The 13,596-nt window shown below is 49.1% G+C and overlaps 3 protein-coding genes across 5 annotated transcripts; 2 read left to right on the top strand and 1 right to left on the bottom strand.

Moving 5' to 3' along the window:
• The first annotated feature begins 88 nt into the window (after window positions 1-88).
• LOC108882318 (protein PET117 homolog, mitochondrial) lies at window positions 89-1,379 on the top strand. Its single transcript, XM_018674771.2, has 2 exons — window positions 89-274; window positions 1,227-1,379. The coding sequence occupies exons 1-2, from the start codon at window positions 179-181 to the stop codon at window positions 1,377-1,379; spliced, it is 249 nt and encodes an 82-aa protein (XP_018530287.1). The 5' UTR covers window positions 89-178.
• A 55-nt stretch (window positions 1,380-1,434) lies between these two features.
• kat14 (lysine acetyltransferase 14) lies at window positions 1,435-6,489 on the top strand. The gene is made up of 10 exons (XM_018674712.2): window positions 1,435-1,693; window positions 2,055-2,176; window positions 2,274-2,395; window positions 2,504-2,676; window positions 2,757-3,191; window positions 3,276-3,871; window positions 3,996-4,129; window positions 5,235-5,410; window positions 5,493-5,683; window positions 5,778-6,489. The coding sequence occupies exons 1-10, from the start codon at window positions 1,435-1,437 to the stop codon at window positions 5,949-5,951; spliced, it is 2,382 nt and encodes a 793-aa protein (XP_018530228.1). The 3' UTR covers window positions 5,952-6,489.
• dzank1 (double zinc ribbon and ankyrin repeat domains 1) lies at window positions 6,190-13,272 on the bottom strand. Of its 3 annotated transcripts, none has more exons than XM_018674716.2 (21): window positions 13,184-13,272; window positions 12,502-12,623; window positions 12,182-12,329; window positions 11,662-11,767; window positions 11,525-11,588; window positions 11,071-11,189; window positions 10,905-10,975; window positions 10,635-10,752; window positions 10,451-10,558; window positions 10,203-10,286; window positions 9,992-10,114; window positions 9,373-9,534; window positions 9,055-9,289; window positions 8,727-8,830; window positions 8,452-8,535; window positions 8,279-8,381; window positions 8,146-8,189; window positions 7,995-8,072; window positions 7,775-7,902; window positions 7,404-7,478; window positions 6,190-7,305 (listed from the first exon to the last, which is right to left on the bottom strand). In XM_018674716.2, the coding sequence occupies exons 2-21, from the start codon at window positions 12,605-12,607 to the stop codon at window positions 7,143-7,145; spliced, it is 2,223 nt and encodes a 740-aa protein (XP_018530232.1). In that variant the 5' UTR covers window positions 12,608-12,623; window positions 13,184-13,272; the 3' UTR covers window positions 6,190-7,142. The 3 variants fall into 3 exon arrangements, with proteins under 3 accessions (XP_018530232.1, XP_050926275.1, XP_050926274.1); XM_051070318.1 differs by having other exon boundaries at window positions 9,055-9,253; XM_051070317.1 differs by having other exon boundaries at window positions 9,992-10,111.
• Between the last annotated feature and the right edge of the window lie 324 nt (window positions 13,273-13,596).

The raw sequence follows: 13,596 nt of genomic DNA, 5'->3' as shown, positions 1-13,596 counted from the left end.
TTATTTTGACTTTGATATTTCTGATTTGCTATTACGTCACAGTAACAGCGTGAGGCTGTTTCCGGTGCGGGGCGGGAGGGGGCGCTACTCAGACACGTCACGTCTTAAACCAACGAAGAAGAAGAAGCGGCAGCGGAGCCGGTTAGCAGCTGGCTAACGTGCAGCCACAGTTAACGTGATGTCTACAGCCTCTAAGGTGGTCCTCGCGCTCTCTGTGGTTCTGACTGTAGGCACCGTGGCCGGAGTTCACCTCAAACAGGCCTGGGACAGAGAGGTAAACCGGGCCGAACCGAGCCGAGCCGGTCCAGAGCTAACAGTTAGCATCGACATAGGTTAGCAGAGCGGGAGGTCACAGGAAGTTAACGGACTGTTTTAACGTTTGAAGCTAAACTCTGACGGTGTTCGGTGTTTAACGGAGAAGCTGCAGCTGTTTAACATTTACCGAACCGAGCGGGGTCCGGTAACGTTAACTGCACAAACCGAAAACACCGAGAACGGTTCTCGGTCAGGATAAACGGTCAGTCAATCACATCCGGTACAGACCTTTCAAAATAGAAGCTCTGAGAAAAGTCTTGTCAGCTGTTTACCTTGTTTACAGGTGATTTATGGTGCAGAGCGAAACACAGAGGAAATAAATGATCAGCTTTACTGATCATCGATCCTCTGAGTTAAACTGAACCTGTTCAGGAGAAAATAAAACATTGGACTGAAGCTGAAACAGACACAACTCACCTGAGTTTTAAGAGTTTACAGATTTGACAGGTGAATGAGAAAAGTTTAAAAAGTTAAAAGTGTTAGATTATTAATAATGTGGAGAAGTCTTAGTCACAGGTACAGTCAATAGTTTATTGTTTTTAAGCTGATAATGTGATTCTAACTACTGAAACTAACAGTAACAGTTTGATCCAGCAGGGAGTCGCAGTAACATGTCTCCTGGTTTTACTTTGACAGGACAGACTGATCTATGCTCAGCAGGTTTAATAAACTCACATTAAACCTGAGTGTTTCCTGACGACACAGCTTCTCCACTAAACGTCCTTGTTACCAAACCAGTCCTGCTGTCCTGAAGTGTAGCTTTATTTTGAAGGGGAGAGATGTGTTTCCTGCTTTGCGTCGGCCTCACTGAGTCTCCATGATCATTTACCCTGAGTGATTTTTGATGAGGACACGTTGTCTCTTTAGCTGAGATGTCAGTCGTAATGTTTATCTGTGTTTGTCTCCTCCAGCGTCTCCACGAGGGCGTAGTCCGCGATCTGGAGCGGTGGGAGAGGAAGAAGGAGAATCTGAGGAGGCTGGAGGAGCAGAAGATTCTGACCAGACACCTGAAGGAGGAGAGACAACGCAGAGAGGCAGAGCTCCGCCCAGAGGACAGCCACTGAGACAGGCGAACGCCGGCACACCTGCTCACCTGTGTGACGATCCTGAGGCTCAGCAATGGACAGCAGCAGCGAGCAGCTGGGCGGAGGCGAGGACGAGGCGGCTTGTACGTCGGCCTCGGAGGGTCTGGAGGAGGGGGAGGTGGAGGGGGAGACTCTGCTGATTGTGGAGTCGGAGGATCAGGGCTCAGTGGATCTGTCACATGACCAGAGTGGAGACTCTCTGACCAGCGACGTGGGTGAGGAGGCCGACGGAGGCTGGGCCTGTGAGGACATGTCCTTCTACTGCGACCGCTGCCACAAGTGGATACCTGCAGGTGAGACGGCCAATCAGAGCACTGCGTTTCCTGAGTCTGTTTAATCCACTGAGGGTCTCAGTCAGACGTTTGGACGGTGTTGGTGCAGGGACATTTTGAGACCAGCAGAACAGCAGGTGACATTAGATAACACACCTGTTTATAATGAGAAGATCCAGATGCTGTGTCTGGGAGTCCTGTTGTAGTTTAACCAAACATTTCTTTTCCTGTTTCTCTGTTCTCAGGAGACGTGTTTTATTCAGAGCTGTCAGTCAACATCAGTGTAGCTGCCTCACACAGGAGGACAGGACCCAGAGTAAATATTGGTCGTTGATTGGTGAATTCATCAATAATCAGTGAAATCCTCTCTGTCTGTCTGCAGCTCAGCTCCACGGCGAACAGCCCAGCTACCTGAAGGGAGACAACTTTTTCAAATTCATCTGCTCCGACTGCTCCGAGGACGGAAAGGAGAGCTTTGAGAGGATGAGACTCACCTGGCAGCAGGTACGCCGATCAATCACTTGATCAGTTTAATCTAACACACACACACACACCTCAAACATGAGTCTGTATCTGACCCTGTGTGTGTGCTGTGTGTCAGGTGGTGATGTTGGCCATGTACAACCTGTCTCTGGAGGGGACGGGTCGACAGGGTTACTTCAGGTGGAAGGAGGACATCTGTGCTTTTATTGGAAGACACTGGAACTTCCTGCTGGGCACGAGGTCGCTCTGAGTTTTATTTTAGCAGTTTACCTCTCAGGTGAAGCTGCTCTGCTCGTCTTCATTAGTCCAGGACCTGACGAGTCTCTGACCTGGTGACTGTCTCTGCAGGAAGAAGACGTCAACGTGGTGGAGCACCGTGGCCGGCTGTCTGTCGGTCGGCAGTCCCACCTTCTTCCGCTCAGGAGCGCAGGAGTTCGGCGAGCCTGGCTGGTGGAAACTGGTCCAGAACAGACCTCCGACCCTCAGACCAGACGTGGACAAATCCACCACAAAAACTAAAGGTAGCCTCTGCTTGGATTCATCCAGGAGCTCCTCCTCCAGGTGAATTAAGCGAAGCTGATGTGTTGTTGTTTCTCTGCAGCGTCTAAACCTGCTGTGGACCCGATCATCACCGTGGAGGGTCTGAGGAAACGTGGTGCCAGAAATCCTGTGGAGAACGCCATGCAGCTGAAGGAGAAGCGTTCTCGCACACAGGAGGCCAAAGACATCCGGCGGGCTCAGAAGGAGGCAGTCGGAGGCTACACCGACCGCAGCGCCTCCTCCACGCCCGTCAAACTGAGCGGAGGTCGTGGCGGGAGCTCCGGACGCCGGCCCGACCTCATCCTGGAGAAAGGTGAGGTCATTGATTTCTCCTCCCTCAGCTCCTCAGACCGAACTCCGCTCACCAGCCCGTCACCGTCGCCTTCACCTGACTTCTCTGCCCCGGGGACGCCGGCGTCTCATTCGGCTACACCCAGCCTGCTGTCAGAGGCCGACCTCATCCCCGATGCCATGCCTCCACAGGCACTGTTCCACGGTGAGTTAATGTCCGACCCCTCCAGGAGTTTTCTGGCCGTCGTTTTGATGTAAACACTAACGGCGTGTTCTCTGCTGCCTCCAGACGATGAGGAAATGGAGACAGAGGGCATGATTGACCCGGGGATGGAGTATATTCCTCCTCCCAGTGCCAGCCTCGTCGCCCGTAAGAAACTCCGGCCGGCACCGCCTCACATCAAACGTGAAGCAGAGAGCGAGGACGACGAAGGCCGTGAGCGTGAGGACGACTTTGAGGAGCCGGTGGGACGAGGTGAAGGTCCGTCTCTCTCTGCTGGGGGGTGTGTTGGTGCTGGGGGGGCTGAGCGGAGGAGGATAACTCACCAAGAGAAAGCAGATGGAGCCGGCGGTGTCTCCCAGAGTCCTCGCTACACCCCCCTCACTCTCTACGAGGAGAGGATGCTGCTGCGACGGCTGGATGCCTGCCCGCTCGCCTTGGCCGTCACCCCACAGGCCAAACGCCTCCACAGGAAGCTGCTGGTCCGCCAGGCCAAGAGGCAGAGAGGGCTCCCCCTGCTGGACATCGACCAGGCCGTCAGCGCCACCCTCAGCCTGGTGGGAGGGATCTACGGCGCCCAGGAGGCGGGGACGCTGATGGAAGGTGGAGTCATGGGGAAGTACTGCACCAACAGCCAAGAGCTGCGTATTCTCGATCGATTCCAGGTACGAACGTCCATCCTGGTGTCACTCTGTCAGACTAACACTGAAACTCTTGATTGATTATTGTGTTCTACGTGCTGAAACCTCCTGAGATCCTCTGACTGTCTGTACATGTGTCTGTGTGCAGACCAACCTTTCCAACAGAAGAGGAGTCCAGCAGCACTCTGTGTCCTTCTGGCATCGACTGATGGGAGCAGAGGGCAGTTTGGACCAGAGCATCAAGAGTCCGTATACATCCCGTATCTTAAAACCCTACATCAGGTAAAAACCCTCCTTCAGGTGAAGAGTTTCCTCGAACCTTCAGTCAGGTAGAGAAGGTCTCAGGACCTTTTCCATCTTCACATATCAGTAGTAGTTGCAGCCAGTATAAGTAACGTGGCAGTAGCAGTAGTAGTAGCGTTCATATGGCAGTAGTAGTAGTAGTAGTAGTAGTAGTAGTAGCGTTCATATGGCAGTAGTAGTAGTAGTAGTAGTAGTAGTAGTAGTAGTAGTGTTCATATGGCAGTAGTAGTAGTAGTAGTAGTAGTAGTAGTAGTAGCGTTCATATGGCAGTAGTAGTAGTAGTAGTAGTAGTAGTAGTAGCGTTCATATGGCAGTAGTAGTAGTAGTAGTAGTAGTAGTAGTAGCGTTCATATGGCAGTAGTAGTAGTAGTAGTAGTAGTAGTAGCGTTCATATGGCAGTAGTAGTAGTAGTAGTAGTAGTAGTAGTAGTAGTAGTAGCGTTCATATGGCAGTAGTAGTAGTAGTAGTAGTAGTAGTAGCGTTCATATGGCAGTAGTAGTAGTAGTAGTAGTAGTAGTAGTAGTAGTAGCGTTCATATGGCAGTAGTAGTAGTAGTAGTAGTAGCGTTCATATGGCAGTAGTAGTAGTAGTAGTAGTAGTAGTTATATGTAGTAGTAGTAGTAGTAGTAGTAGCGTTCATATGGCAGTAGTAGTAGTAGTAGTAGTAGTAGTAGTAGTAGCGTTCATATGGCAGTAGTAGTAGTAGTAGTAGTAGTAGTAGTAGTAGTAGTAGTAGTAGTAGTAGTAGTAGTAGTAGTAGTAGTAGTAGCGTTCATATGGCAGTAGTAGTAGTAGTAGTAGTAGTAGTAGTAGTAGTAGTGTTCATATGGCAGTAGTAGTAGTAGTAGTAGTAGTAGTAGTAGTAGCGTTCATATGGCAGTAGTAGTAGTAGTAGTAGTAGTAGTAGTAGTAGCGTTCATATGGCAGTAGTAGTAGTAGTAGTAGTAGTAGTAGTAGTAGTAGTGTCATATGGCAGTAGTAGTAGTAGTAGTAGTAGCGTTCATATGGCAGTAGTAGTAGTAGTAGTAGTAGTAGTAGTAGTAGTGTCATATGGCAGTAGCAGCTCTCTGTGGTTGTTTTTCAGGAGGGACTATGAGAGTCGTCCAGTGAAGCTGAGATTGTTGGCAGAGATCAGAGCCTACCCTCACAGATCAGAACCTGACTGGGTCCCTGAGCCCGACGCCCCCATCGACTACTGCTACGTCCGCCCAAACCACATCCCCTCCGTCAACGCCATGTGTCACGACAGCTTCTGGCCAGGTACCACAGAGACATCCTTATACTTACTTGAGAATTTGTGTCTCCAAACCCACCATCTGTTTCATTGCCCCCCCCCCCCCAGGTGTGGACCTGTCTGAGTGTCTGCAGTACCCGGACTTCAGCGTGGTTGTCCTCTATAAGAAAGTCGTGGTTGGCTTTGGTTTCATGGTGCCGGACGTGAAGTACAACGAGGCCTACATCTCCTTCCTGCTGGTCCACCCTGAGTGGAGGAGAGCCGGCATCGGCACCTTCATGATCTACCACCTCATCCAGGTGAGAATCTGATGAGGTGGAGGCTACCTGGGGGCGGGGTTTCCTGGACCGTCCTCTGTCAGTCTGACATCTCTGTGGTGTTTGTGTTTTTCAGACGTGCATGGGGAAGGACGTGACGCTGCACGTGTCGGCCAGTAACCCCGCCATGCTGCTGTACCAGAAGTTTGGGTTCAAAGCAGAGGAGTACATCCTGGACTTCTATGATAAATACTACCCTGTCGACAGCACCGAGTGCCGCCACGCCTTCTTCCTCCGACTGAGGCGCTGAGACGATGGTGCTGCAGGTTCACCTTACATCCAGATGACCAGAAGGACCAGTCCAGTGGTGTTGGTCAGTGAGCTGGTCCACTGCAGCACCTGGACCTGGCTGCTGAGGCTGTGGGTAAAGTCATGTGACTGCTGGTGCTTCAGATGAAGGAAATATCGGGACATACGAGTTGTAACATTAATTAGAACGAAGCTCCTGATGAGATCTGGTTTATCAGTGGTTCAGTCTCGTCTGTAAATGTCTGGACTTTGTTTTTGTCTCATTTCCTTCAGTTTCCCACAAAAACCAGTTTTTCTTCACTATGAATGTCATCTGAATGTTTGTGAATCATTGAAGCCGAGGTGAAGTTTAGGAACGTGTTTTAGGTTTTATACTCGTGGGCAGTCAGCAGTGTGTCCAGCAGGGGGAGCTGTGAGCTGGAAATGTCGCCCTCTACAGGCAGAGAGAGAAGCAGCTGCTGCAGCTTTCACACAGAGTCACAGCTGTTTGTGTTTTTACCTCAAACACTGTTTAAAATAAAATAATGATTTAAAAACAAGTCGTGTGACAGACTTGAGGCTGTAAAATACTGAATATCATTGCTAAACAACAACACACTTTTAACTCTGATTTAGTTTTTTTAGTCGTAGAGATGTGAATGTCTGTGACTGAGTGATGAAGGTTCACCATTAGTCATCAGCTGTCGGACTTCCCACTGGGCGTCGACAACATCAGGGAGAGCGACTCGGAGTTTGCAGAGTTCTGGACATCGCTCACGGTTAAAGAGGAAAGGATGTACAGAGGAAGTTTATTTTCCACTGGAGCGTCAACACAAAAACATTAATAAACCAGTTAATACGATTAGGGCTGCAAAATTAAAGGAATTTTCAAGGTTAAAAACTTTCCATGGGAATTAATGGGAATAAACACAGACTACATCCAGTCAGTCTGGATCAGATTACTGAGCTCAGTATGTTTGATCTGTTAAAGTCTTCACTCAGTTAAAACACGTTTAAAAACTGAACATCAGAGAGAGTTTAGAGATCAGTTTATTACTGATTCACAGGTCGAGTGCTGATCAGTAAAAACTGACGTCAGTCAACAATCACTGGTTTTTATTTATTACATTGATCTAATAAAACATCTGTACAAACATCACAACATCTGGAGGAGCTTCATATAAAGACCAGCGGAGGACGTTCAGTGTGTCGGTCAGAAAACGTCCAGGTTCAGTTTGGGTTTTCCCAGTTTGCCCAGTAGGTCCAGTCCAGTCCGAGCAGCCAGCAGAGACACCATGTCGTTAGAGCCGGAGCTCACTGCCACATCGTACGCCGTCTGACCGGCGGCGTTCCTCCGCCTCACACTGGCCCTGCAGCTGAGGGGGTACACAGGTAAAACTATGTTTTAGTCTTTAGAGGGAAGATGAGTTTATTTATTTATGAGATGGAGACAGTCCATTAAACCTTCGTATACCTGAGCAGGACCTCGGCACACTGCAGACCCTCAGAGCCCAGAGCTGCAGCTTCATGCAGAGCGGAGTTCTTCATCCTGAGGAGGAGGAGGAGCAGGGTCAAAGTTTACATCTGAATGATGGTTTTGTCCAAAGCAAAGTGGAACTGGTGGAATTACATCAAACACTTTATGTAACTTTCCAGAACCAACATGTCAACAGTCACGCTGCTTCACACATGGATCAGGTCTATGAGGCCCAGAGGGTCAGGGGTCACGGACAGAAACACAAAACCACTGCAAAGATGCACAAAGCAGCTAAAGGCCGATGGCGACTCAGTGAATCACTTCTTCTTTGTGTCGTTATCTTTGTCCACAATCTGTCGTGTTCTCACCGTCCGGACTGCTGGTCTACATCCGCTCCTCGCTGCACCAAAACAGGAAGTACATCACGGTGACTGTTCACCACAGCGACTGCCAGGGCGTGTCGGCCATCGCTGCCGCAACAGGAGGGGTCCGCCCCCTGGTGGTCAGCAAACAAACAGGAAGAACGGTCAGCGTAAACTACGTCAGCTGATCCAGAGGAGGCTGCTGATTGGCTGCAGAGACTCGTACCTGATCCAGGAGCTGCTGGATGACGCTGATCTGACCTCGACCTGGACCCAGCTCCTTCAGCAGCTGAATGTCCTTCACCTGCAACACGACAGCCAATCAGAGAGGAGCTTTCATTTCAGGAAGTCAGACGGCAGCTGGTGGAGATTCTTACCGGAGGTTTGGGCGTCAGGTTTGGTTTTGGGGGCTTCATCAGACCTGTGAATCGATCACTTCCTGTCAGACACAAATAAAACCACAGAAGAAGATGTCGTCTCTCTCCTGTCTAATAAATACAGTGTACGAACCGTTCTTACTGTCGGCAAACCTCTCTGTGACGCTACTCAGTGTCTCAGTCCGACCTGCTGCTCCAACACCACTACCTGCTGCAGCGCCACCTTCAGGATCCACCTGAGACCAAACACAACGTCGGTCACACTTCATCAGGGAGACAGGTGAACTAAAAAAACAGACCTCAGACCTGTTTCTCTTCCCGTCTGGCCGACACAAAGCTGATGGTCAGACTGACTTCATATCCATCTTCTCGAATCACAGCAGAAACCATCTGAAGGACACAAGACAAAACACGTCACCTGACGCACACGACCACCTGCACCTCCTCAGGCGAGTTCCTCAGAACATAAAGAACTTTCTTACAGACGTCTCATCATTCACTGAGTTAATTTATATGTAATCATTTAGTTCATTTATCCCACAGGTGAGGTTCAGGTGAGGTTCAGGTGAGGTGTGGCGTACCCGGCCCAGATGAGGTTCTCCCAGCAGAGTCCTGAAGGAGGCGTTGTTCTGAGTGTAACTCCTCAGGTGAGCGCACACGTGATCCAGCTGCTTCCTCCAGTAACCTGAACACACACAGGTTAGAAAACTACTGCAGGTGTAGTAATCAGTGGTATCAGAAGTATCAGTATCAGTAGTAGTATCAGTAGTAGTATCAGCAGTAGTATCAGTATCAGTAGTAGTATCAGTAGTAGTATCAGCAGTAGTATCAGTATCAGTAGTAGTATCAGTAGTAGTATCAGTATCAGTAGTAGTATCAGTAGTAGTAGTAGTAGTATGAGTAGTCTACCTCGGCCCGGGCTGATGGCGGTCAGCAGTGGTTGGCGGTCTCTGGTCGCCTGCTGTCTGCTGAGCTGTCGTGCCCTCTGCTGGTCCTTCTTGTGCAGCTCGGTGGCTGATGGGTAATAGAGTCCAACCGTCTGTGTGCACTGATCAACAGTGGGCGGGGCTATCTTCACACTGGGAGCGGCATCAGACAAGGGCGTGGCCTGCCAGGTGGCATTATGGGAAGTCGAGATTGAAGCCTGCTCACACACAGGTACGCAGCCTGTTGATATACTGTGACTATGACGTGTGTGAATGGCGTGATGTCAGTGGCGCAGCATACCTGTTTGGGGGTGGTGGCCCTGACAGGTCGTGTGATGTCACTGCAGGATGTGGGCGGGGCCGGAGCTTCCAGGTAGACGCCACAGGCTGTACAGTAGAAGGCGTACGGGTGTCCACTCGCTCCACATTGCCAACACGTCACACAGCTCGCTGCATGACCGGGCTACAAACACAACATATCACTACATATTCCACAATACTCCACACACTAACTTTGAGTGGAAGCAGGGGGAAACTGTTAGCCTAGCCAAAAACACAAAATCTGACAAAGGACAAACTGAAAACCGCAAAACTGTTATCGTAGGTCAAAGGACACAACATGTGAACCAGATCACTGCTGCAGTCTGGACGTTTAGCTTTAGCTGTGGAGCTGCTGGAGCTAGGCTAACTGCTAGCTCTGGTAGCGCTAACATTTATCAGATCATGATTGTGTGTCTGTTTATATTTACATATATTTTCACTGCCAAGTTAGCAGTGATCTGATTTTACCTGTTGGCTAGTTACTTTAGCACATAGCTATCGCTATAAGCTAACAATGCTCTGCCCAACAAACGTTTTTTGTTTTTTTTCAGGTGGATGGTCAGGTGTTTTCAGGTGTGCAGCAGTTCAGGTGTTTTCACCTTGGAGCCGCACCAGTCACAGTATCTGGCGTCGCTGTGGTTTATACGTTTACATCTGGAGCAGGACAACATCCTGCCGTCTGCTGATGGGACACAGGGGGCGCTGTTACCGACACACACCTGCTGCAACAACAACACACACACACACACAAAGGTAAATTAAAGGTTAAACGTGCACGTGAGTCAGGTTAATGAACAGCAGGTGTGTTACCGGCTGCAGGCGGCTCTCACAGGTCAGACAGGTGGAGACGTGAGCTGGATTCCCACTTCCACAGGTAACACACACCACATGATCCTACACACACACACACACACACACACACACACACAGTTACTGCCGACATCTATACTGTGTTGAGATGTGATGATGTAATTTAAGTAGAATTTTAAGTTAGAATATTAAAAATAAAAATAGATTTGTAGAAAGACAAAGTGTCACTAGTTTGTTTGTGTGTGTACCTGCAGTGTGAGTCTGGCCTGTGGTCGTAGCTGAACGGAGGCGTCACAGATCAAACAGGTGTGAGTGTTGACAGGAACCACAGCGTTACAGAACACACACAGCACCGTCTGACAACACAACAGACACATTAACAACACAGCACAAGTGTAGGTTCAGGTGTGTGTTCAGGTGTGTGTGTAGTACCTGTCCTCCCTCAGCAGGGGGCAGTCTCTGCTCAGGTAACGGAGGAACCACAGCTCCACACTGAGCACAGAACCGAGCAAACGGGTCTGACGGTCGGAAACTCAAACACTGAGCGCACCTGCACAGACAGGTGAGACAGACAGACAGGTGAGACAGGTAAGACTGACAGACAGACAGGTGAGACAGATAGATGGGTGAGACAGGTGAGACAGAAAAATAGGTTTGGGGGGAACCACAGATATCTGCCGCCTCGTCAGCATCTGTTCGTACCGCAGGAAGTCGGTCTCTCGGTGGATCCGGGACGTCTGCGTGCTGCTCAGCTGCTTCAGCACACCTGAGCTCTGACAGGAAACACAACAAAATAAAAGCCCTCAGACATGTTTCAGTAGCACAGCAGAAGGATGTTCACCTGAAGAAAGCAGTGCAGGTTGTTTACCTCTGACTGGGAACGTTGGGGGGAACCAGTCTTGGCTGTGGTGGGGGTCCGAGAGCCCAGTCGACTGTTCAGGAAACGAGGACCTGAATGAGGCGAGCCATTTCCCATCATCCTCGGCTCTGAGGACAGACAGCAGGACAGCATGAAGTGATGCCACACCCTCTGATCTGAGTGGTTTTTATTTCTGTTTTCTTCAGCTCATTACTGCCCCCTGAGGCCAGAGGGCAGAACTGCAGCTGTAGTTGCTGTTTTTCCACCAACAGCCACAGGAGGCAACAATGAGCTTCTTCACAGTCAAAAACTGACAGGACAGGTGAGTCAAAGGTGAGATTTCTGCTTCGCTGAGCTGTTCTGTCTCCAGAACCAGACTGGACCGGGTCTCACCGTCACCCAGAGTTTCAGACTCAGGTGTTTTTTTACTTAATCTGTTTGAAGCAGAGAAGAAAGAACAGACCTGGAGGCCTCAGTGAAGAACCTGCAGAGTTCTGAGGAGAACCAGACGTTCCTTCAATCGGACACTGAAACAGAAACAGACCGATGAGTGGACGACATTAACGCTGTTAGGAGCCAATCACATGTCTGATTGATTACCTGCTGGTCATCAAACAGGAAGTTCTCCTCGATCTCCTTCCTGCTGTGTGAATCAGTGAGTTCAACGGAGAAAACCTTCGTCACTGTGGAGCTCTGTCTGCCATCACTGCAGAGAGAGAGAGTCTTTCAGTCTGTTTTCCTCTCCACTGACTGTAAACAAAGATGGCCGACACGTCTCCACCTCCTCCCTCTGACCAAAAACAGCCAAAATGTCCCAGATACGAGCGCCACCATTTTTGTTCTGGTGATTTCATACGAAGCCAGAGCAGTAGTGATCAGGGGTGGAGCCATGGTATCAATATACTGCTGTCAGCCACCAGGAGGCGATCAGGGAGCCGTCATGTCGGCCATCTTTGTTTACAGTCATCAGTCCTCTGTAGGAGGGCGGGGTCTGTCTGTACAATATGGACAGTAACTGATTCATAAGACATAAGAGCCGATACTGAACTACAGAGGAGGGTGGACCAGAGGCTGGACAGGAAGTGATGTCAGCACTAACAAACCTCAGGTGTTCAGTTACCTGGAGACAGCCACAGCTCTGACAGACACTCGACCAGCAGGAAGCAGGATGGGCTCGCTGTACTTCCTGCTGCTGCCCGCTGAGCCCCGCTGCACCGCTACCGGCTTCGACCCATCCAGGGTGTAGAAGATCAGCACACCTGGAGTGTCTTCAGGGGATAGGTACACCTGTCAGATACACCTGGTAACACAGGTAGTACTGCTGCAGCTGAATAAAACGTCGGAGGGTTTGGATGAGCTGCAGGCTCATAACCTTTACTGAGGTAAAGTAGAAATACTCCATTACTCCAAGTCCTGCCTAAGACAGGTGTGTGATTGTACCTGACTGGATGGAGACAGGTGTGTTGGTGTCGATGTGGTTCTTGGCTCTGTGTGTCTGCAGGACGATGGGAATGATGAGTGGAGCTGACACCGCTCCTGCTGTCATGATGACGACTGTTTACCTGTCAATCAATCGATCAATCAATCAGTCAGTCAACCAATCGGTCGGTCGGTTGGTCAATCAATCAATCTGTCAATAAATAAATCAATCAATCAATCAGTCCGTCAGTCAGTCAGTCAATCAATCAATCAATCAATCAGTGTTTCTGAAGCTGAGATTTTAAGGTGAAATACTGCATCACGTTGATTTAAAGTGTTTGAAATGTCACTGTTTATTAAAGATGTTAAAGTACAGGTAACTCAAAATGATACCTTGGTACAGTACTTGAGTAAAGTACTTAGTTACTTTCCACCACTGGAATTAAAACCTGCAACAACAAACGTCTCCAGATTCACCAACTTTTAAACTGATTTTAAACAGACATGTTTAGATGAACTGCTCCTTTAAAGTCAGTTTCTCTCTGGTTTGAAATGAGGTGAACTCATGTCCCCGCCTCTCTGTAGCCGCCCGGACGGGACGCTGCGGTATTAAAACCAAAGTCAGTGTGTGGAGGAGGATCAAACACCTCGCGTCCGTTTAAACATTTCACAGTTCAGATCAATAATCAATAATTAGTCTTACTCGCGGTGATGAACAGCGGCAGGTTGCTGATCAGTTGATCCGACTCCGGTCAGCTGCCGTTTACAGAAGCGTCACTATAGCAACCACCGCTGTTCGGCGCTTGTGCTCGTTTGAAACACTTGCAGTGACGACGGCGGGCGGTGCTGAAAGAATCAGAGCAATCCATGACCCGCCCGTCCCGTCGGGCTGCACTGGTACAAACTCTTAAACTCTTAAAAAAAAAACTTTATTTAAAGTCAAAACAAAAACAAAAATAAACATAGAGAAGAAAAACGTCTGGAGAGATAATTTTTAGAAGTTTGACGATACTAAATAAATGTACAACTTTTTATTGTTTAATAATAATCGTCCGACACGTGACTCAAAATGAGTGTTTACTCAGAACAACCGAGTAAAGCAACTCTGATGTAGTT

This window comes from Lates calcarifer, linkage group LG5 (genome assembly GCF_001640805.2).
Source record: "Lates calcarifer isolate ASB-BC8 linkage group LG5, TLL_Latcal_v3, whole genome shotgun sequence".
Lineage (NCBI taxonomy): Eukaryota > Metazoa > Chordata > Actinopteri > Centropomidae > Lates > Lates calcarifer.
The sequence above is the reverse complement of the archived record's forward strand: the minus strand, read 5'-3'. Positions and strand labels throughout refer to the sequence as shown.